General features: G+C 34.4%; 1 protein-coding gene across 1 annotated transcript in view; it reads left to right on the top strand.

Moving 5' to 3' along the window:
- The window catches only part of CCHR7.PART0H3orf49 (chromosome chr7.part0 C3orf49 homolog), a 220296-nt gene extending 219661 nt beyond the window's left edge, over positions 1–635 (top strand). The window contains exon 4 of the mRNA XM_044076403.1: positions 384–635. Coding sequence (XP_043932338.1) covers positions 384–575 — 192 coding nt within the window. The 3' untranslated portion in view covers positions 576–635. The remainder of the gene's footprint in view (positions 1–383) is intronic.
- Positions 636–17283: the final 16648 nt, after the last annotated feature.

Raw genomic sequence — 17283 nt, forward strand, 5'->3', positions numbered from 1 at the left:
TACTACAGTATTGGTATCATTAATATTCTGCTTGTGTCTATTTCAGTCTGCCTACATTAATGCTTGTCTGCCACCTGGAAATTACATTTGCTAATGTTGTTACCCAAAATGTATATTGTATTAATTCATTCATTCACCATTTTAACTGTGTTATTGTACTTAAAGTTTGGCAGCTTTAACTCATACACACTTTCAAAGCAAATTAAATTTAATTCTAATTTTAAGAAATAAATTCAGATGAATTGTCAATATAAATATTTCTATACAGACAGATCCTGAGACTAACATCATACTGTCCCACCAATTTTCCTAGCTTTTCTTACTTGTCTTGTTTAGCCCAGTATAGTTCTATTTATAAGTTTGTTTTCTTGTTCCTAAAACAGGTAGATGACCTAATAGGAACCATCACTGGCACATCAATGAGGTTATTGGCTCAGAGACATGTAGAACTTCAACACTGTGAGTTTCTGGGAGATGAAATACTGCAATCATCAAAGCAATTTCAAAGAATCTCCAGCAAGAGTGCAAGGAAATTTAAGTGGAAAAATGTTTGTTTTCCTTGTTTGTGCTGTTAAATTACTGCATTTACTATGAACTAACATCTCATGTTTTGTTTGACAATTGTTTATCCTATTTCCAACACTAGTAACATGCTGTACATAAACTAAAACATTTTCATATAACAATGTGTTAGGGCTGATAAATGTCATATGTAAGTAAATGCTTAACACAACAGAACAATAATCCATGCTGTAGAAATTAAAATGTTGACATATTGTCTACTGTACTTTTACTAATGTAACAAAGGTTTAGATCAAGTTCACTCTTACCAGTTGTCTCCATCCCACAAAAAATAGTCCTGACTCTGCCCTAGATTACATGGGATGACTAATAATCTGGATACTGGGGATGCTGGCTTAGAAGGGAAGGAGTGAGCACCCAATGCCTACTCACCCATCCTGGGTATTGGGAAGGCAGTCTAACCTTTTGCATTGCTGAAAGGCAATGGATATCAGTGTAAGGGCATGCAGCAGTATGGGTCAAGACATGTGTGCCAACTTAGCACTGCATTCATGTAGTAAGCAGTAACCATATTTTAACCCATGCACAGAAGTGTGCATGAATCACTGGGATAGCACTGTAGGACCCCTCTGCATGTCAGGCTGCCACATGCAGCCGTGGGAATAGGACTAAGCCATAATCCTAATGGGTGCCTGCATGATACCTTCCTATGACTAACTCTAGTCCTGTCTAGGCTGAATGAGTCACAAGAGAGCTTAAGCACAACAGGCATAGGGAGAAAATGACACACAATAAAGTTCTCAGTTGTCTTTATGTTTTTAATTTATTTGTTTTTAATGTATTTTATTTTTTTTCTGACTATGTGATTGTTTTATTGAGAACAATTAAAATATAGGCAAAGGGAAAGGAATAATATAAGGTAGCTACATAAATATTGAGATGAAAGATGGATTAATGTGGAGTTCCTGGAATGTTGTCATATATTTTAAACAAGAAACACCTTTACTACATTATCACATAAGACATAAACAAGCATACATTTATATAAATGAAAACAAATCATATTGATATATTTTCAGTTGCAAACATTATATATCACTTATCGTCTGTATAGTCATTATCAGCCAACCATTACATAACTTATTCAACTCTTGCCTTCCTCTAAACCTCATTCCTCCTTCAAAACATTATTCTGCATGCATTGTTCCCCAATTTCCCATTTTTCTGTGTAATTTGCTCCCTTTCTTTTCTAAACACCCCACTTCTAGTTCTTTTATCTTTATTACTGCATTCACAACTTCTACTATGGTTGGGTTAGACTTTGATTTCCATTTTCTAGTAATTGCTTTTAGGCAGCCACTAGATTTAAACTCAGAAAGACCTTACTATGTCTAGGCAATTCTATTTCTGTATCACAGCTCAAAAAATAATTTCCCTTGTTGCACCAATTTGCTCACCCAGTATTTCTCACAGAGTAGTCTGCAGGGAATTTTAAAGTCTACTAACTCATTACATTCCCAAAAAATATGTTCCTAATTATCAATATGTTTCTAATAACCTCTTTCTTCCCTGTCACACCTCCAACATTTGCAATCTACCCGAGGAAAAATTCTTTGGTGTCTACTTGGAGTATAAAAATACATATGCAAACACTTCCAAGCAAACATCCTACATCTTCTAGACTTCATTGCAAATTTAGGAGCCATACACATACTGCACCATTGTTTCTTTGTGAATTGCATATTCAGTCTCTCTTCCCAATCCTTATTAACCTACTCTTACCGATTCCTATAGTTATCATACAATATTTTATATATGCCCTACTAATTATCCTTTTTTAACAGCAGCTTCTGTTCTAAATTCTGCTAAAAACTCCACCAGTGCTGATACTTCTGCTTAGGATCTCCCTATTAATTTCTCTTTGCCTATAGTCTGATATCCATTCTTGATAGAGAAGGTAATCTCTAGCCTACAGTCCAAATGAATTATTGGTCTCTTCCTATTGTATTACCTTTCCCTCTCTAACTATTTGCTCCCATTACCTCAGCTCCTTTGCCAATTTTCTCCAGTAAATTCCAGCCCACTCTTTCCTATTCTCTGTACCCCTAATTGCAGTCATACCTATTGGCAGAAACTCCTTTCTCCATTCTCATGTTGATATAGTTCATAGAATACTTTCTGCTCCTTTATGGATATAATATTCTGTATGGTTATTGTTTTTCTCCTTAAGGATCTGCATCCAAAATACCAGTCTCTCCTAATTTCTTGAGCTTCTTAATTTCATCATTGCTTTTCATTTTGATTTATAGGTTTCTGCTTGTGCTATGTATAGGCACATTGTGTAGCTCTGAAATATTCCTTTAAATCAAGTAATCCCAAAACACCTTGTTCTACTGGAAGGATCAACCTATCCCACTTGACTCTTGCTCTCTTCCAATCCCAGATAAAATGTTTCCACTCTTTATTAATTGTTATCTGCAACTTCTCCTCTAGTTAATAAAAATATGTCTGACCTGTGAATAAAATTAAAGGGGCTGAAAACATTTTCACTGCTTGTATCTTGTTATCCATATCCATAAAACAGAGCTTCCAAGTTCTCAGTTTTTGTATTATTTTTGGGTTTAGTCTCTTCACACATATCCTTAGCTGCCATAACAGAATCCTTTTTAATTTATACTCCTAAGTACTTCATTTTATATTGTCCAGATAAATATTGATATTGCTGAACCAATTTTTGTGTGGGCAGATAGTTTACACCTGTTGCCTTTGTTTTATCTTCATTAATTTTGTCTCCTGAAAATACTAGAATGTTGCACAACACTGAAATGTCTTTTTCTGGTTTTATCAGGTAGAAAATAATATAATCTGCAAATAAAGCCAATTTCTCTTGATTATCATATCAATTATATCCTTGAATTTCAGAGTCACTTATTTTGTTTGTCAATGGTTCTAAATATAATGGAAAAAACAAAGGGGCTTTAAAGAGGACACCCCTGCCTGGTTCCTCTCCTCAAACAGAACTTACCTGAGAAGAACCCACACATCCATTTCAATTTTCACCTCTGATGCCTCATATATCCTCCTAATCAACCTTATTATTTTATCAGGGAATGCAAATGTTTCTATTGCCCTACTCATAAAATCCCAGCTTACTCTGTTGAATACTTTCTCTACATCAAGACCCACCAACAACAGTAGTGTTTTCTTATACCCTGTTTCCCTCTGGATCATATAATGTTGGCAAATGTTTGCCTTCCCTTCACAAAACCGCATTGATCCACATCTATCTATTTTTGTAACACCTTTGCCATTCTTTTAGCCATTATAGACATTAACACTTTATAATCATGGCTTAGAATCAAAGTGGCTGGATTTGTTGAGTCTTTACCATCTTTAGATACTACACCCATTACATCTTTCTTCAAGGATGTTGTTACTTCTCCTTTTAAAATACTGTTAAACAAAACCTTCCAGATCTTTATCTTTTTCTTTCCTTGCAAACTTCCACAGGAATATCATCTCTTCATGGAGACTTTCCTATAGATTGGTTCTACATCACCATTTTTATCTCATCTCCTCCTATCCTAACCGTTAGTAATTGAGCTTCATCTACCTCTAACCTTGGTCTATTTAATTCTTCCAAAAATATTTTCATTTGTGCTTTTTCTTAATTTCCAAATTTCTCTACTTTATACAAGTTTCATAAAAATTCTAAAATATTTCTAATACCTCTACAGGATCTCCGGTTATTTTCCTTGCTATAGACTCCCTAAACTTGGCAACAACTGTTTCCATTTTCTGTTGCCTAAGCTGTTCTGCTAAAATCCTTTGTGCTCTAGAGTTATCAAAAACAGTAGCTTAACAACAATCTTTCTAAATTCATGTATACTATCCAAGTTGTCCCTTATTTTCTCTGTAACACTGTGCAATTGTGCCTTTTTACTTCTGTGAGATTCTTCCTATTTTGCAATACTTCAACCTTTGTCAGTCCCTTTAAATAATTATTTTTACTTTTAAGCATACTTTTTTTCTTTTATTTCTACCCTATTTTTAAACTATGCATTCATTTTATCCCATTCCTTAGCAATATTTCTTGAAAAGAATTCTGTCTTCTCTAATAACTGCTGCATAATTTCCACTACCTATTTCATAAATTCCTCTGTTTAACACACAGGTGGGGAAGCACCAGTGTCTCATTATTATTTCATAGTCCTGCATTTTTATTTTAGTTACTATTGACGTGTGATCTGAAATAGTTATTGGATGCATATCAAACCTTTCAATGAAATGCACATATTCCCTTAAAATATAATTTCTGTGTAGCCTAGCCCAGCTTTTGTACCTTGGGGAATAATATGTACATTTTCTCCAAGATTCTACTACTGAATTCACATCTTCCATGCCAAATATTTTCATAAATGTCTTCAAAAATCTACCCTATTTTGTTATATTTTTCTTCTAGACCCCCAGATACATCCTTACTGTTGCAAATCAAGTTTCAGTCCCCACCTATAGGTACAGTAAACTCTCAGTTAACCAGAACTCAAGCAATCAGCACTCTTAAGCAACTGGCAAAAAGATTAAGCAATAAGTACAATTTTCATGTGTTGCACTTTCTGTTTTCCCCCACAGAAACATACCTTACATTTTTAGAGTTTTAGAGTTTTAAAAAGGAAGATAAGAATAAATTCCCTGTCTGCAACCTGAGAACAAGTCAAACCAAACAAATAGTATGGGGTACAGTATTAGTTGGGCCTATTTTTAATAGAAAATCTCAAGCAACCCGAAACTACAGTTATCTGGCATCTACCAATCTACATGGGTGCCAGTTAACTGAGAGTTTACTATAATATTGCCTGCTGAAAGCTGATTATTCTCCCAGAATTTTCTTAGGTTCCACTGTAGCAGTTTTAGGTGGAATATAAACATATGCCAGCGTAATCCTCTTCCCTTGTCAGTAGCCACCACAGGTCTACCATTATTATCTTTTTTTCCTCTTCTATCACTATTGGATCTTCTCTAGCAATTAACATGAGTACTTCCCTTTTCCTTTGGCTCAGATATTCTGCTAAATAACCATCCTGAAATATTTTCTTTATCAAATTCACATGCTCATTTCTTCTCGAATGTGTCTCCTGTAGCATAGCTATTTGCACTTTGCATTTTTAATATAGTTCACTACTCTTTCGTTGTTTTTTTTTTTGTATACCTCTGAGACTATACACATTTAAAAATAAAATGGACAGTGTTGTCATTATGCTAAGACATTATTATCCCTACCTGTTTTGTATAACAGCTTTTTATGTCTAGTTTCAGCTTTTGTGTTATATGCATACATTAATGCTTGGCAGGTTGATCTTTAATACAGCTGTTTCTTGTCATGATAATGACAATGATTTTGTCCCTCTAGGGAAGAATATTTGGATCTCTATCATAATCACAAAAGACAGAAACCACAAATACAAAACATCAACACATAATGAGCGAACTACCAGAAGAGCGAACCACCAGAACAGTGAAAGGCAAAACATCGAACGGATTTGTTCGGCCAGCAGGGCGATTCTGGGGATAAGGGTATATACCCTTTTCCCCACTGTAGTGCGATCTCGGGGTTGGTATATTGAAGTAGGGGGATGTAGGGAGTTTGCCCCCCTGCAAAAGTGTGTTTTGTTATTGTTTTTGTAGTTATTTTAGGTATACTCACATGGCGCTGTTGGTTAGGGAAATCTGTTCGATGTTGTGGTTTTCGCTGATTAGGTGGTTCGCTCATCTGGTAGTTCGATCTTTTTATGTTAATGTTTTCGTATTTGTGGTTTCTGTCTTTCGTGATTATGATATAGACCCAAATATTTTAGCTGGATACAGCAGTTTAAATCTCACTCCTGCTTCTCAACATTACATGAATAGTGGGATAAATTTACCCCTCTTCTTCCTGGTGTACAATGAGTAATCATTCTCCATAAACACTTTACTGTCTCCCACATTTAGTACTTTCTTTCTGCTACAGTTTTGTCAGAATTAAATAATCCTTCTGCTGTTAGGATTGCATCTTCACTATTGAAGGTCTATGATGCTTTCACATAGCCAGGTTTGGAGCATACACACAATGTGCTCTTTCAAGTAACAACTTCTGCTGTGGAGTACCAGTCCAGTTCCTTATTTGTGCTTATATAAAATTAATACAGTCTGTTCCTTCCAGCTTCTCTGGTACAGCAGAAAATCTCAGGGTTTCCCTATGTGCTCTGTCCTCTAATTCTGTTATTTTTTGAAACATCCCTTCTAGAGCAATCTCATATTCAGCCAGCCTTTACTTCATTTTGACCTATGATTTTTTTGCAGTTTTGTCACGCCATCTAAACATTGGTTTAAAGCTTCTTCCATTTTTTCCAGCTTTTTGTTGTTTGAGTTGATATACTCCATCATATTTTTCACAAATTACCTACAGAAAGGATAGTCAGGTCATTGTGAATGAAAAGAATTTTGGGGTAAATGCCTACATAGAAAAAATGTCCTGTTATAAAAAATAGAAATATGTACAGCATCCAAGCCTTGTTTTGGGCATGTGTGTTCAGACAGGATGGCGTGCATTTGTCTAGATCAGGGAAGAGAAGTTTTGCAGCAGATATTTTGCAATATTTGACAAACACTAGGCAGGACTTTTGCATGTCAAACATTTAACAGCCCACAGACAACATTTGATGCATCTCTGATGGTTGTTAATACTAGGAGCATTAATAATAAAGTTTTTTATTGGAAAATTTGCTACATTCCTACAAGATTGATGTTGTTATTGTCAGTAAAACATGATTAAAGAACCATGATTGGAAACCAGTTCTGTCAGGGTATAAATGTTTTTACTTTAACAGACATTCTAATAAAAAATCAGGTGAAGGTGTTATGATAGGGAGTAAAGATAGCTATGAGACCTGTGGTTATTACATGTTCAATGATAACACCGACACTATAGACTGTGTAACTGTGACAGTAAAGACAACCCTGGAACATATAACAATTGTTGGAGTGTATAGACCACCAAGGTCAAGTGCAGATGATCTAGAGGAATCCATACATTTCTTGCATGAAACACAGGAGGGAAGAATAATATTAGCTGGGGACTTAAATATATCAGAAACAGACTAGAATAATATTGATTCTACGACATTAATAAGGAAATTATTCACAGCGTATATTCAGGAACAACAATTGCTTCAGATTGTAAAAAACCTACCAGGGGATGGAACATACTAGGCATTGTTTGTGTTCCCAAAGAAATTACTGTAACTTCAAGTCAAGTTTTACCACCATTGATGTGCAGTGATCATGGGGTTATAAAGGTTAATTTGTTGCTAAATAATTCTGCCAAACTGAAGTTTAAGCCAATAATGCACAGAAGGTTAATTACAGAGTATATGGAAGCAAAACAGTCACTTTGTAAAACTAACTGGAGTGAGGTGTTCAGTGGAAAAACTGCAGCTGGAATGTGGAAAGTTTTGAAAGAGAAATTGAGTGCAAAAAAAAAATCAAAAAATGTTTAACATCAGGATCTAGACATACAACATCAGGTGGATATATTTCCATAAGAACAAGATATCTGATTAAGGTAAGAGACAAAAAAATATAAGAAATGGAAGAGAGGTTGAGCTGCAACTTTGAAAACTGAAATAAACAAGCTGGACAAACAGATTAAGCATAGTGTGAGACAAGATCAAGAAAAATTTGAAGAAAATTTATATAAAGATATTGAGCATAATAGGAAACCTTTTTATAAATACATAAGATGTGGAAGGAGTAAAGACACACAAGCTAATAAACTATGTGCAGATTCTTAAATTTATTCTGAGACAACAGATTATAGATATACTTACAAAATCTTATGCAAAACAGTCTGGCTCCACAAAAGGGTTGGTAAGTTGTCCTAGTGACATCCAGGTAACCCCAGATACTGGAATCAAATTAGATTATACTGAAAAAGAAAAGAACCAAACTGGATCCAAACAAAGCACAGGGAGGAGATAGAATTTGTAAAAATGACCTGAGAACACCTCAGCAAGAACTTACAGTACCATTATATCTATTATTCACTAGGTTGTATAAATATGGGGAGATTTCTCAAGATTGGAGATGTGCTTATTAAACCTGTTTTTAAGGGAAAGGGGAGTAGGACAAGCCCAGAGTCATACAGACCCTTAGGTCTACTTTCATGTTGTGGAAAAATAATGGAGAAGGTAATATTGGATAAGTTATTGTCAGAACTGGATAGGTTGGGACTTGAAAACATATATTAGCATACATATGTTGAAAACAGATCTATTACCACCTATAACATGATGTTCTATAACAATATAATAACAACTATGAATGAAATATTATGCTGTGATGTAATTTATGCAGATTTAACTTCAGCATTTGACAGGGTCATACACATAACAGGTCTATATTATAACATCGAAGTCTTAAAACTTCGAATGGTATAATATCAAACCATTTTGATCGAAAGACCATAACATCGAACACTCAGAATAGCAAATTTTTCACATGGAAAAAATTTGCTGTTCTGCCAAACATACACATAACACAAGCACACCAAAATAAATAATCCACACACATACACTTCACAAACCCTACATTAAACCATACATACACTACTAGCTATCCACTTACCTTAACTCAACCCTAAGGTCCGTAACTACCACATACTCAACTTACCCGGTCCCTAACCCTAAGGTCCATAACCATCGCACACTCACCTTACCCGCTCCCTAACCCTAAAGTCCCTATCACACACTCAGCTTACCCGCTCCCTAACCCTAAGGTCCCTATCGCACACTCACTTTACCCACTGCCTAACCATAAGGTCCCTATCGCACACTCACCTTCGTTCACATACTTACCTTAACTCGGTCTGTAACCTTCACTCCACAGTCGAGGAAATAGCAAAGCTGCAGAAACAGCCCACTGAATACTTTCCCTATGAAAGTATTTGATAGTCTGCAGCTTCACTATTTTCAGCGTTCGGTGCATAGGGTTGATATTATAACATTCGAAATTTTAAGACTTTGATGTTATAATACAGACCCCACATAACACTGATCAATAAATTAGTACAACTAGGTATTGATGTACTCTTGATAGGATGAATAGCTACATGGCTTACAAATAGGACATTGCAAGTATCACACAGCAACTGGACAGGCAAAATCCTTGGTTACAGTCAGGGTGTCCCAGAGGGCTCTATCCTAGGCCCTTACTTGTTTAGATTGCATCTTTCAGACCTAACTTTTTAATTTGAGGTGTTCTACAGTCTATATGCAGACTACCTGAAATTAGGTAAACTGATTACATGTGTTACAGATAAGGCATGTCTACAAAATAACGACTAAATTGACCATTTGGACACAGGAGAATAACATGTTGATAAATACATCAAAAACTAAGCATATGAGATTTGGTAAGCGTATATTGAAAGGTGAATATTTAATGCAACATACAGTGATTGAAACTGTAGACTCGTTTAAGGACCTGGTTATATGGGTAGATTCAGCTATGAGCTTTTTTTAATCATATCAACCAATTGGTTAATGATAGTTATAGAACTATAGGTTGGATAAAACGATTTATAAAGTCTAGGAAATCAAAAATAATGAAGTCATTGATTGTTAGTTACATTAGACCCAAACTTGAGTATGGAATACCAATATGGAAACCCTATAAGAAAACAAGCATGAATAAACTGGAAAGAGTACAATGGAAATATACCAAGGGTATCCATGGATGTGAAAATGTAAGTTATTATGAAAGACTAAAATATCTGAACTTGTACAGTGTCTCTTACAGATATTGAAGAGGAGATCTTATTCAGGTATATAGAGCATTTAGGGACAACTACCTCTGGGAATGTTTGGGGTTTTCAAAATGTACTAGAGAATCATCAGATAACCTATGCAGAAGATTCTATAGGAATGAGAAGTGTACTAATTGGTTCTCTCAGAGTAGCTGATGCATGGAACAGACTACCAAACTGCATTAAAGCAAGTGCTAGTTTAGATATTGCTAAGAACAGCCTGGATACTTATTATGGGAACAATTATTTTGGTATATTGGCTAGCTAGAAGGGCATTAATGCCTGTGCTTGAAATATTTGTATGTAAGTATGTATCAGTGTTTTGTTTATTTTAATCAGGCATGTATGCAGTTATCCTTTACTTTCTTCTAGGTTACTGGAAGTCATGTGTGGAGCTTGCACTGCTTTTTACTGAACAGCTGCAGTACATTTCTCAGTCAGTATTTTTTCCTCACCTTTTGCAGCTAATTTTCTTTCAGGTCTTCTGTATTTATTTTTTCCTGGCATCCAGGCAGTGCACTTACTTGCCAGGTACTGAAATTTACCCAGAAATATAAATCCTCTGTCATTCTCTGCTAAGTTTCTGTTTTCACACTGTGAGAGCTAGAATTAAGCTGTTACTCAATGTGCAGCCATCTTGGAAGTGCTACTGGGTCAGTGTTAATGCAAGAATGACATCCTATTGCATATGGTTCTAGAGCATTGTCTGAATCACAGATAATGTATGCTCAAATAGATAAAACATTTCTTGCTATTGTATATGGCTATGAAATCTGCTGTAAATATGTTTATGGTAGATAAGTCAGTGCCAAGACTTATGATCCATTAAAGTATTTTTATAAAGCTTTCACATAAAATACCACTAAGACAAAAGAGAATGTGGCTGCTTTTACAGAAATATACCTTGGCATTTGTTTTTAAACCTGACAGAGAGATCCATATTGAAGATGCATTAAGCAGAGTCCAACACACAAAAATAAAAAAATAAAAATGTTAACTGGAACTTTGGTCCATATCGTACATATTATCATACATATAAACTTCCTTTTTATGTTTATTACATTTAACTATGTTAGAGTTCATTTTATCACACTTATGATTATGGAAATTAGTGGTTAATGATAAGTTTAAAACTGCTTGTAGGACTTGGTCACTGAATATTTTATAAGTAAGAAAAGTTTTACCTTTTTAGTATTATTACATTTACCACAGTCTTTGTTTTTATACCTTTCAAAGTACGTACATTTTTAACAGATGGTATTCTTTTAGTGTATTTTATTTGAATTGATTCAACTTTAAATGAATTCTGGAGTAAATACAAAAAGAGTTATTAATGTCTAGTATGGGTTGAATTTTATATATATATATATATATATATATATATATATATATATATATATATATATATATATATGTGTGTGTATGTATATATTAACCAAACTAGCTTCATCCCTCAAGGAACTGATTAGAAAATAAGGCTGATTAATCTTAATGCAGTACAATGCATTACAGTGCATTAATTCTAATATTATTAACATGATTAGAAAAAGTTTGATGACGTGTATTTCCAAATCTTTATATTAATTTATCTCAACTATAATATCATTATGGACAAGTTTTCCCATGACTGTAGGTTTACCAAAATACATAACCTGACATCTGAAATAAATGAATTGCAATCCAACCCAATTAGCCCAAGTTGAAAGAACATTTTGGTAACTATTTATTATAGAAGTATCCCCTCTGCAAATATAGTCTTGCAATTATCATATTTTGGAAGCAAGCCAACAGTTCATATTTAAGGGCAAGTTGCAAAGACCAGATTAAACAGTAATGGCCCTAAAACAGAGCCCTGAAGAACATCCTGTTTCACTTGCTAATTATTTTGACTGAGTCCCTTTGATTTACACATAACGGAAGCATTAAATTAACCCATTATTAACCCAGTTAATTAAAAATGATTAAATTCATAATCTATTACAGTTGTAATTATGGAAATGTGAGAGAGAGAATGTTAAATGTCTTGGCTAGATATAAGAATACCCCTCTGACAGGCAATGATAATTCTAAGACAGTAGTCACTTGATCAAAAAAATGTTAGGACGTAGCTTTGATGGCAAGCTGAAAGCAGCAGAGTTCTTGAGCTCTGCAGTCATTTTTTCCTGACAGGATTTGTTATTTAATTTCACCAACAAAGACCCAAAATTATTAAAATCATATTCTGGAAGTCATAAGCGACAAGTTGATACAATTTTAAGCTAAAATGTTCATATTTTCTTGTCAAACTTTCAAATAGAAGAGACACTGAAACCACATTCACAAAGGAAGATGAGCAGTTCTAAATTTTCTCACCAAGAAACTCCAATGAAGAAAGAACTACAGGCAATCCTTACTACAGTTCAAGACTTGGTGGGCAAAATAGACAAATTAAACTTAAAAGTAGACAATATAAAAAAAAATATACCCCCAAACAAATAACCTGATTAAATGAAGTCCTTAAACAACAAACTGCCCACATTGCTGCTTTGCAAAATTCTGTAGCAGATGTAGACTACAGGTTAACAGAAATTGACAAAAACATAGACTTTCTTTTTCAAGAAAACACCAGACTCGTTGAAAAGATAGACGTCATTGAGAATAGAACCAGGAGAAACAACATAAGAATCTATGGCATCCCAGAGCAGATGGAGGTGGACAATATGATTACTTTCCTGACTTCTTGGCTTTCTAATATCCTAAACCTACCTGAAGCACTATCCTTTGGGATAGAAAGGGCACACAGGTCTTTAACTACAACTTGTATCTTAACCTTGTTTTAAGAACTAATAAAAAGAAATCCAGTTCCTTGATAAAGATTCTGACAATGGTACAGGAACAAATACACAAAAATAACAAACTGAACAGAATCACCATAGCTTAAAGGCAAAAACAACTTCAATATGAAAAATGACTAAGCACTTTCACAACCTGTCACTTCTTCAGACTCTCACAATAACAGTACCTGCTCCCTATTTAAAAACACATCCAACTCAGCAAATCAATTAAACACACAGCTCTCTTAAAGACATACACTTATTTTCCCATAAACATGGCAAGCATGAGTTATGTTAAGTTTAAGAAGCCTAGTTTATTTGTACCTAAGACTCACCCAGTTGTTGAAACTTTTGTCTCTGTATGTGATCGGGAGATAAGAGAGGTATTCAAACATGAGCATAACCCCACCTTTTATAATTTGAATGAAGATGAATACAGAGCTTTGTATGAATTAAAAAATATGTCTTCATTAGAAATAAAACCAGCAGATAAAGGTGTGTGTGTGGGGGGGGGTTGTAGCAATGGATAAAGAATTCTACCTGGAACAAATGCTGAAATTGTTGAGTGACACTTCTACCTATACTGTGCTTTCTAAAGTACTTGTGAATGGAGTAATAGAGAAAATGTCCTTTTTTTGGTCTTTGACTTATTTATGACCAATATGATTACTGAGGACTTGCACAAGTATTTTAATGTTGAACATCCGGGGGTTCTTGTCTTGTATAGCCTTCCCAAAGTACATAAGAGCTTGGTATGCCCACCAATGAGGCCTATAGTTTCCAGCAAAGGTGGGCTACCAAACCACTTTCTATTTATGTAGAAGTGACCGCTTTTGGGTGTAACAAAGACAGTTTTGAGAGACACTAAGTCTTTTTTACAAGAACTGTATGCAAATGTGAAGGAGTTTGGGCCTAATGATAGCTATGTTTTGTTACCATGGATATTGAATTCCTGTTTACTCTTATTCCGAACACCTGTGGTATTGATAATATCAGGAAATTTTTGGTAGTAGGGAGGGATTTGCCTCCTGAAAAAAAATTGATTTGGTCTGTATAATGTTGGAGATCATTTTAGAAAATATTTTTGTTTTTAATAATGAATTATTTTTGCAGAAGGTTGGCATGGCTATAGGCACAGCTTGTGCCAATAGCTACGCCAACCTTGCGTTGTTACAATGGAAAGAGAGGGCAGTGCTATGTAACAATGAGTTCTATAGGTATGTGGTATGGTACACTCAATTTGTGGATGATATATTATTTTTATGGAATGGTTTGAGTGAGTTACTTTCTCGTTTCATTGAGTATGTATCTAATACTACAACTTTTTTGAGATTCACTTATAAGTACTCCAAAGATGAGATAGATTTTTTAGATGTTACTGTGAGAAAGTCTGATTTAGGGAATCTGCAAACTAATTTGTATAGGAAGGCAAGCAGAAAATACTCACTTTTACATAATAATAGTATGCATCCAAGGCATGTTGTTAAGAATGTACTTAGGAGCCAGATTTTGAGAATGGTGCTGTTGCATAATTAAGATACACAACTTATGGTAGCCCTTAAGGATTTTAAGCCTCTGTTCGGTTTATTTTTGTTTTAAGAGCTACCTGGTCCCTTGCTCCATTAAAAATTGGTGATCAAACTATCAGGTTTGACAATGACTTTTCACTCCTTGTAATGTCCAAAAGAAGAGCATGTGTCCCTCTAATAAAATCATTAAAAAAGGAAGGAATCAAAGCACAACTCATATTCCCAGCAAGAATAAGACTATCCCTGCCAGAAAGAAAGAAAACGTCTGACTCTCTTGAAGAAGCATCCACATTTGTCCAAAAAAAGAACCTTTTAAGTCAACCTGAACCCATGGATTCTTCAATGAACTTAAAATGACAAGCTTCAAAAAATGAGTGGACTATTTAAGAAAAAAAGAAAAGAAACACAGAGACAAATGATTACACATAACTTCACATTTCATGCAAGTTTTTGTTTTCTCCCTTCTAAATAATATGGAATCAAACACAGAAGGTAAACAAATTGTAAAGACTTCTCATCTTCTCTTTGTCGATGATTTAAAACTGTATAGCTCATCAGATGAGGAAATGAAACTACAGCTACAGGTTGTCAAAACTTTTTCAGATGATATAAGAATGTAATTTGGTCTTGATAAGTGTGCAAAAGCAACCTTTAAAGCAGGAAAACTGCAGCACCAGGAAAACATCAGTTTGGGACAAGAATGTGATATAAAAGAACTTGAGCAAGAGGGAGTGTATAAATATTTGGTAACTGATGAAAGATCAACAATAAAACATGAACAAATGCTAATAAAATTTAGTAAGGAATACTTTAGAAGACTTTAATTCTGAAAACAGCGTTGACATCTAGGAAACAAATCCAAGCTATAAACCAATTTGCTCTTCCTGTCCTAACTTTCAGTTTTGGAGTGACTGGCCCCAAAATGTTTTGGATAGATTAGATAGGAAAACAAGAAGGATGCTTCATGCTCACCAAATGATTCATAAATATCATTGTATACCAAGATTATATATTCCCCTTTCTGAAGGAGAGATGGGCCTCATTGAAATTGATTATATGTATAGATCTGCAATCATGGGACTCCAAACCAAATAAATCCCAAAAGCAAACACTGCAAGCAGAAATAACACCAAACGTAAATCCAAATACTGTTTAATTTAGTGCTTTTGTCAAGTATAAGACTTCTTCAAAATGAACCAAATCAGTACAACACAAATTAAATAGTCCCCCTACCCAATCATCTAAAACAAACATGACATCATTTCCTCATTACTCAATAACAATAGTCATTCCTAATAAAAAAAAAAAAAAAAATATATATATATATATATATATATATATATATATATATATAAAATGTTAGCAATAAAATCATTGTAAATATAAATATTGATATAAAAGGTGTTTCTACCACCATTCATAACATGAACATAGATTTTAATCTCAGCATAGGGCAAATAGAAATTCTATCGTTAAGCCCTGGAGCTTGGTGAGCATTTAATTTGCCACTTCAGTTCCATAAATTCTAAAAAGTCCTCCACTGGTCCACCCCGTGGCCCCAAATCAACCTGTTCTACTATAAAAAATTGGAAAGCATGGTTAGGATAGCGACTAATATGTTTATAAAGTGCATTTTTTTTCATTTTTATGTTTGATGTCATAGAGGTGTTGGTAAATTCTTAGTCTAACTGCTTTCTTAGTTTTTCCCACATAATAACTTTCACATGAGTCCCATACTACTACGTAGACCACCCCTTTGCAATAACAATAATATTTTTTCACAGTTTTTAAATATCCATAATTTTTTTATCCTAATACTCATAGCATCCATAATATAAGGGCATTGAGGACATATTCCACACTTAAAACTACCACCCTGCTCAAAGTTTTTATTTTTCCTTTCTAAAAGTCCTTTACATGAAATATACTTTTTATACACAACTATAGGTTTAATTCCTATTTTTTCCTGTACCTCTAGATCAGCATTGAATATTCTCCAGTATTTATTAATGATGTTCTTGATCTCATAAAAATTAGAAGTAAAAGTAAGTGTTAATGCACATCCAAAACCCAGGGGCCTACATTCTCCATCAATCCCTTCAGGAAAAAATGGCCATGTGTCCTTTTATTCTTGACCTCATTGGCAATATCATTAACAAAAACTTCAGGGTATCCTCTCCTTAAAAACATATCTTTCATTGTTCCACATTCCCTGTTAAATTCCTCAGGGTCAGAGACCATCCTAGCCAATCTCACATATTGACCTTTTACAAGGGTTTTCTTTTAGTGTAATGGGTGCCAGCTCGTAAAATGCAATAAAGAATTAGAGTAAGTCGGCTTCCTAAATAACTGGGAGGTGAAACATTTCCTTTCATAATCTTTCCTGATGGTATCATCTAAATAGTTCACATAATCCAATTCTTTGTTAATGGTAAATCTCAAAAAAGTAGTTGTACCATTAATAAATGTGAAAATCCTGTTCAGGTCATTTTCACTACCTTTCCAGAACAGGACAATATCATCTAGGTACCACCCATACAGTACCCATGAAGTCCTGAACTCAGAATTAAATACATAC

The sequence above is a fragment of the Protopterus annectens genome, chromosome 7.part0 (genome assembly GCF_019279795.1).
Source record: "Protopterus annectens isolate FY-2018-M chromosome 7.part0, PAN1.0, whole genome shotgun sequence".
Taxonomy (NCBI): domain Eukaryota; kingdom Metazoa; phylum Chordata; order Ceratodontiformes; family Protopteridae; genus Protopterus; species Protopterus annectens.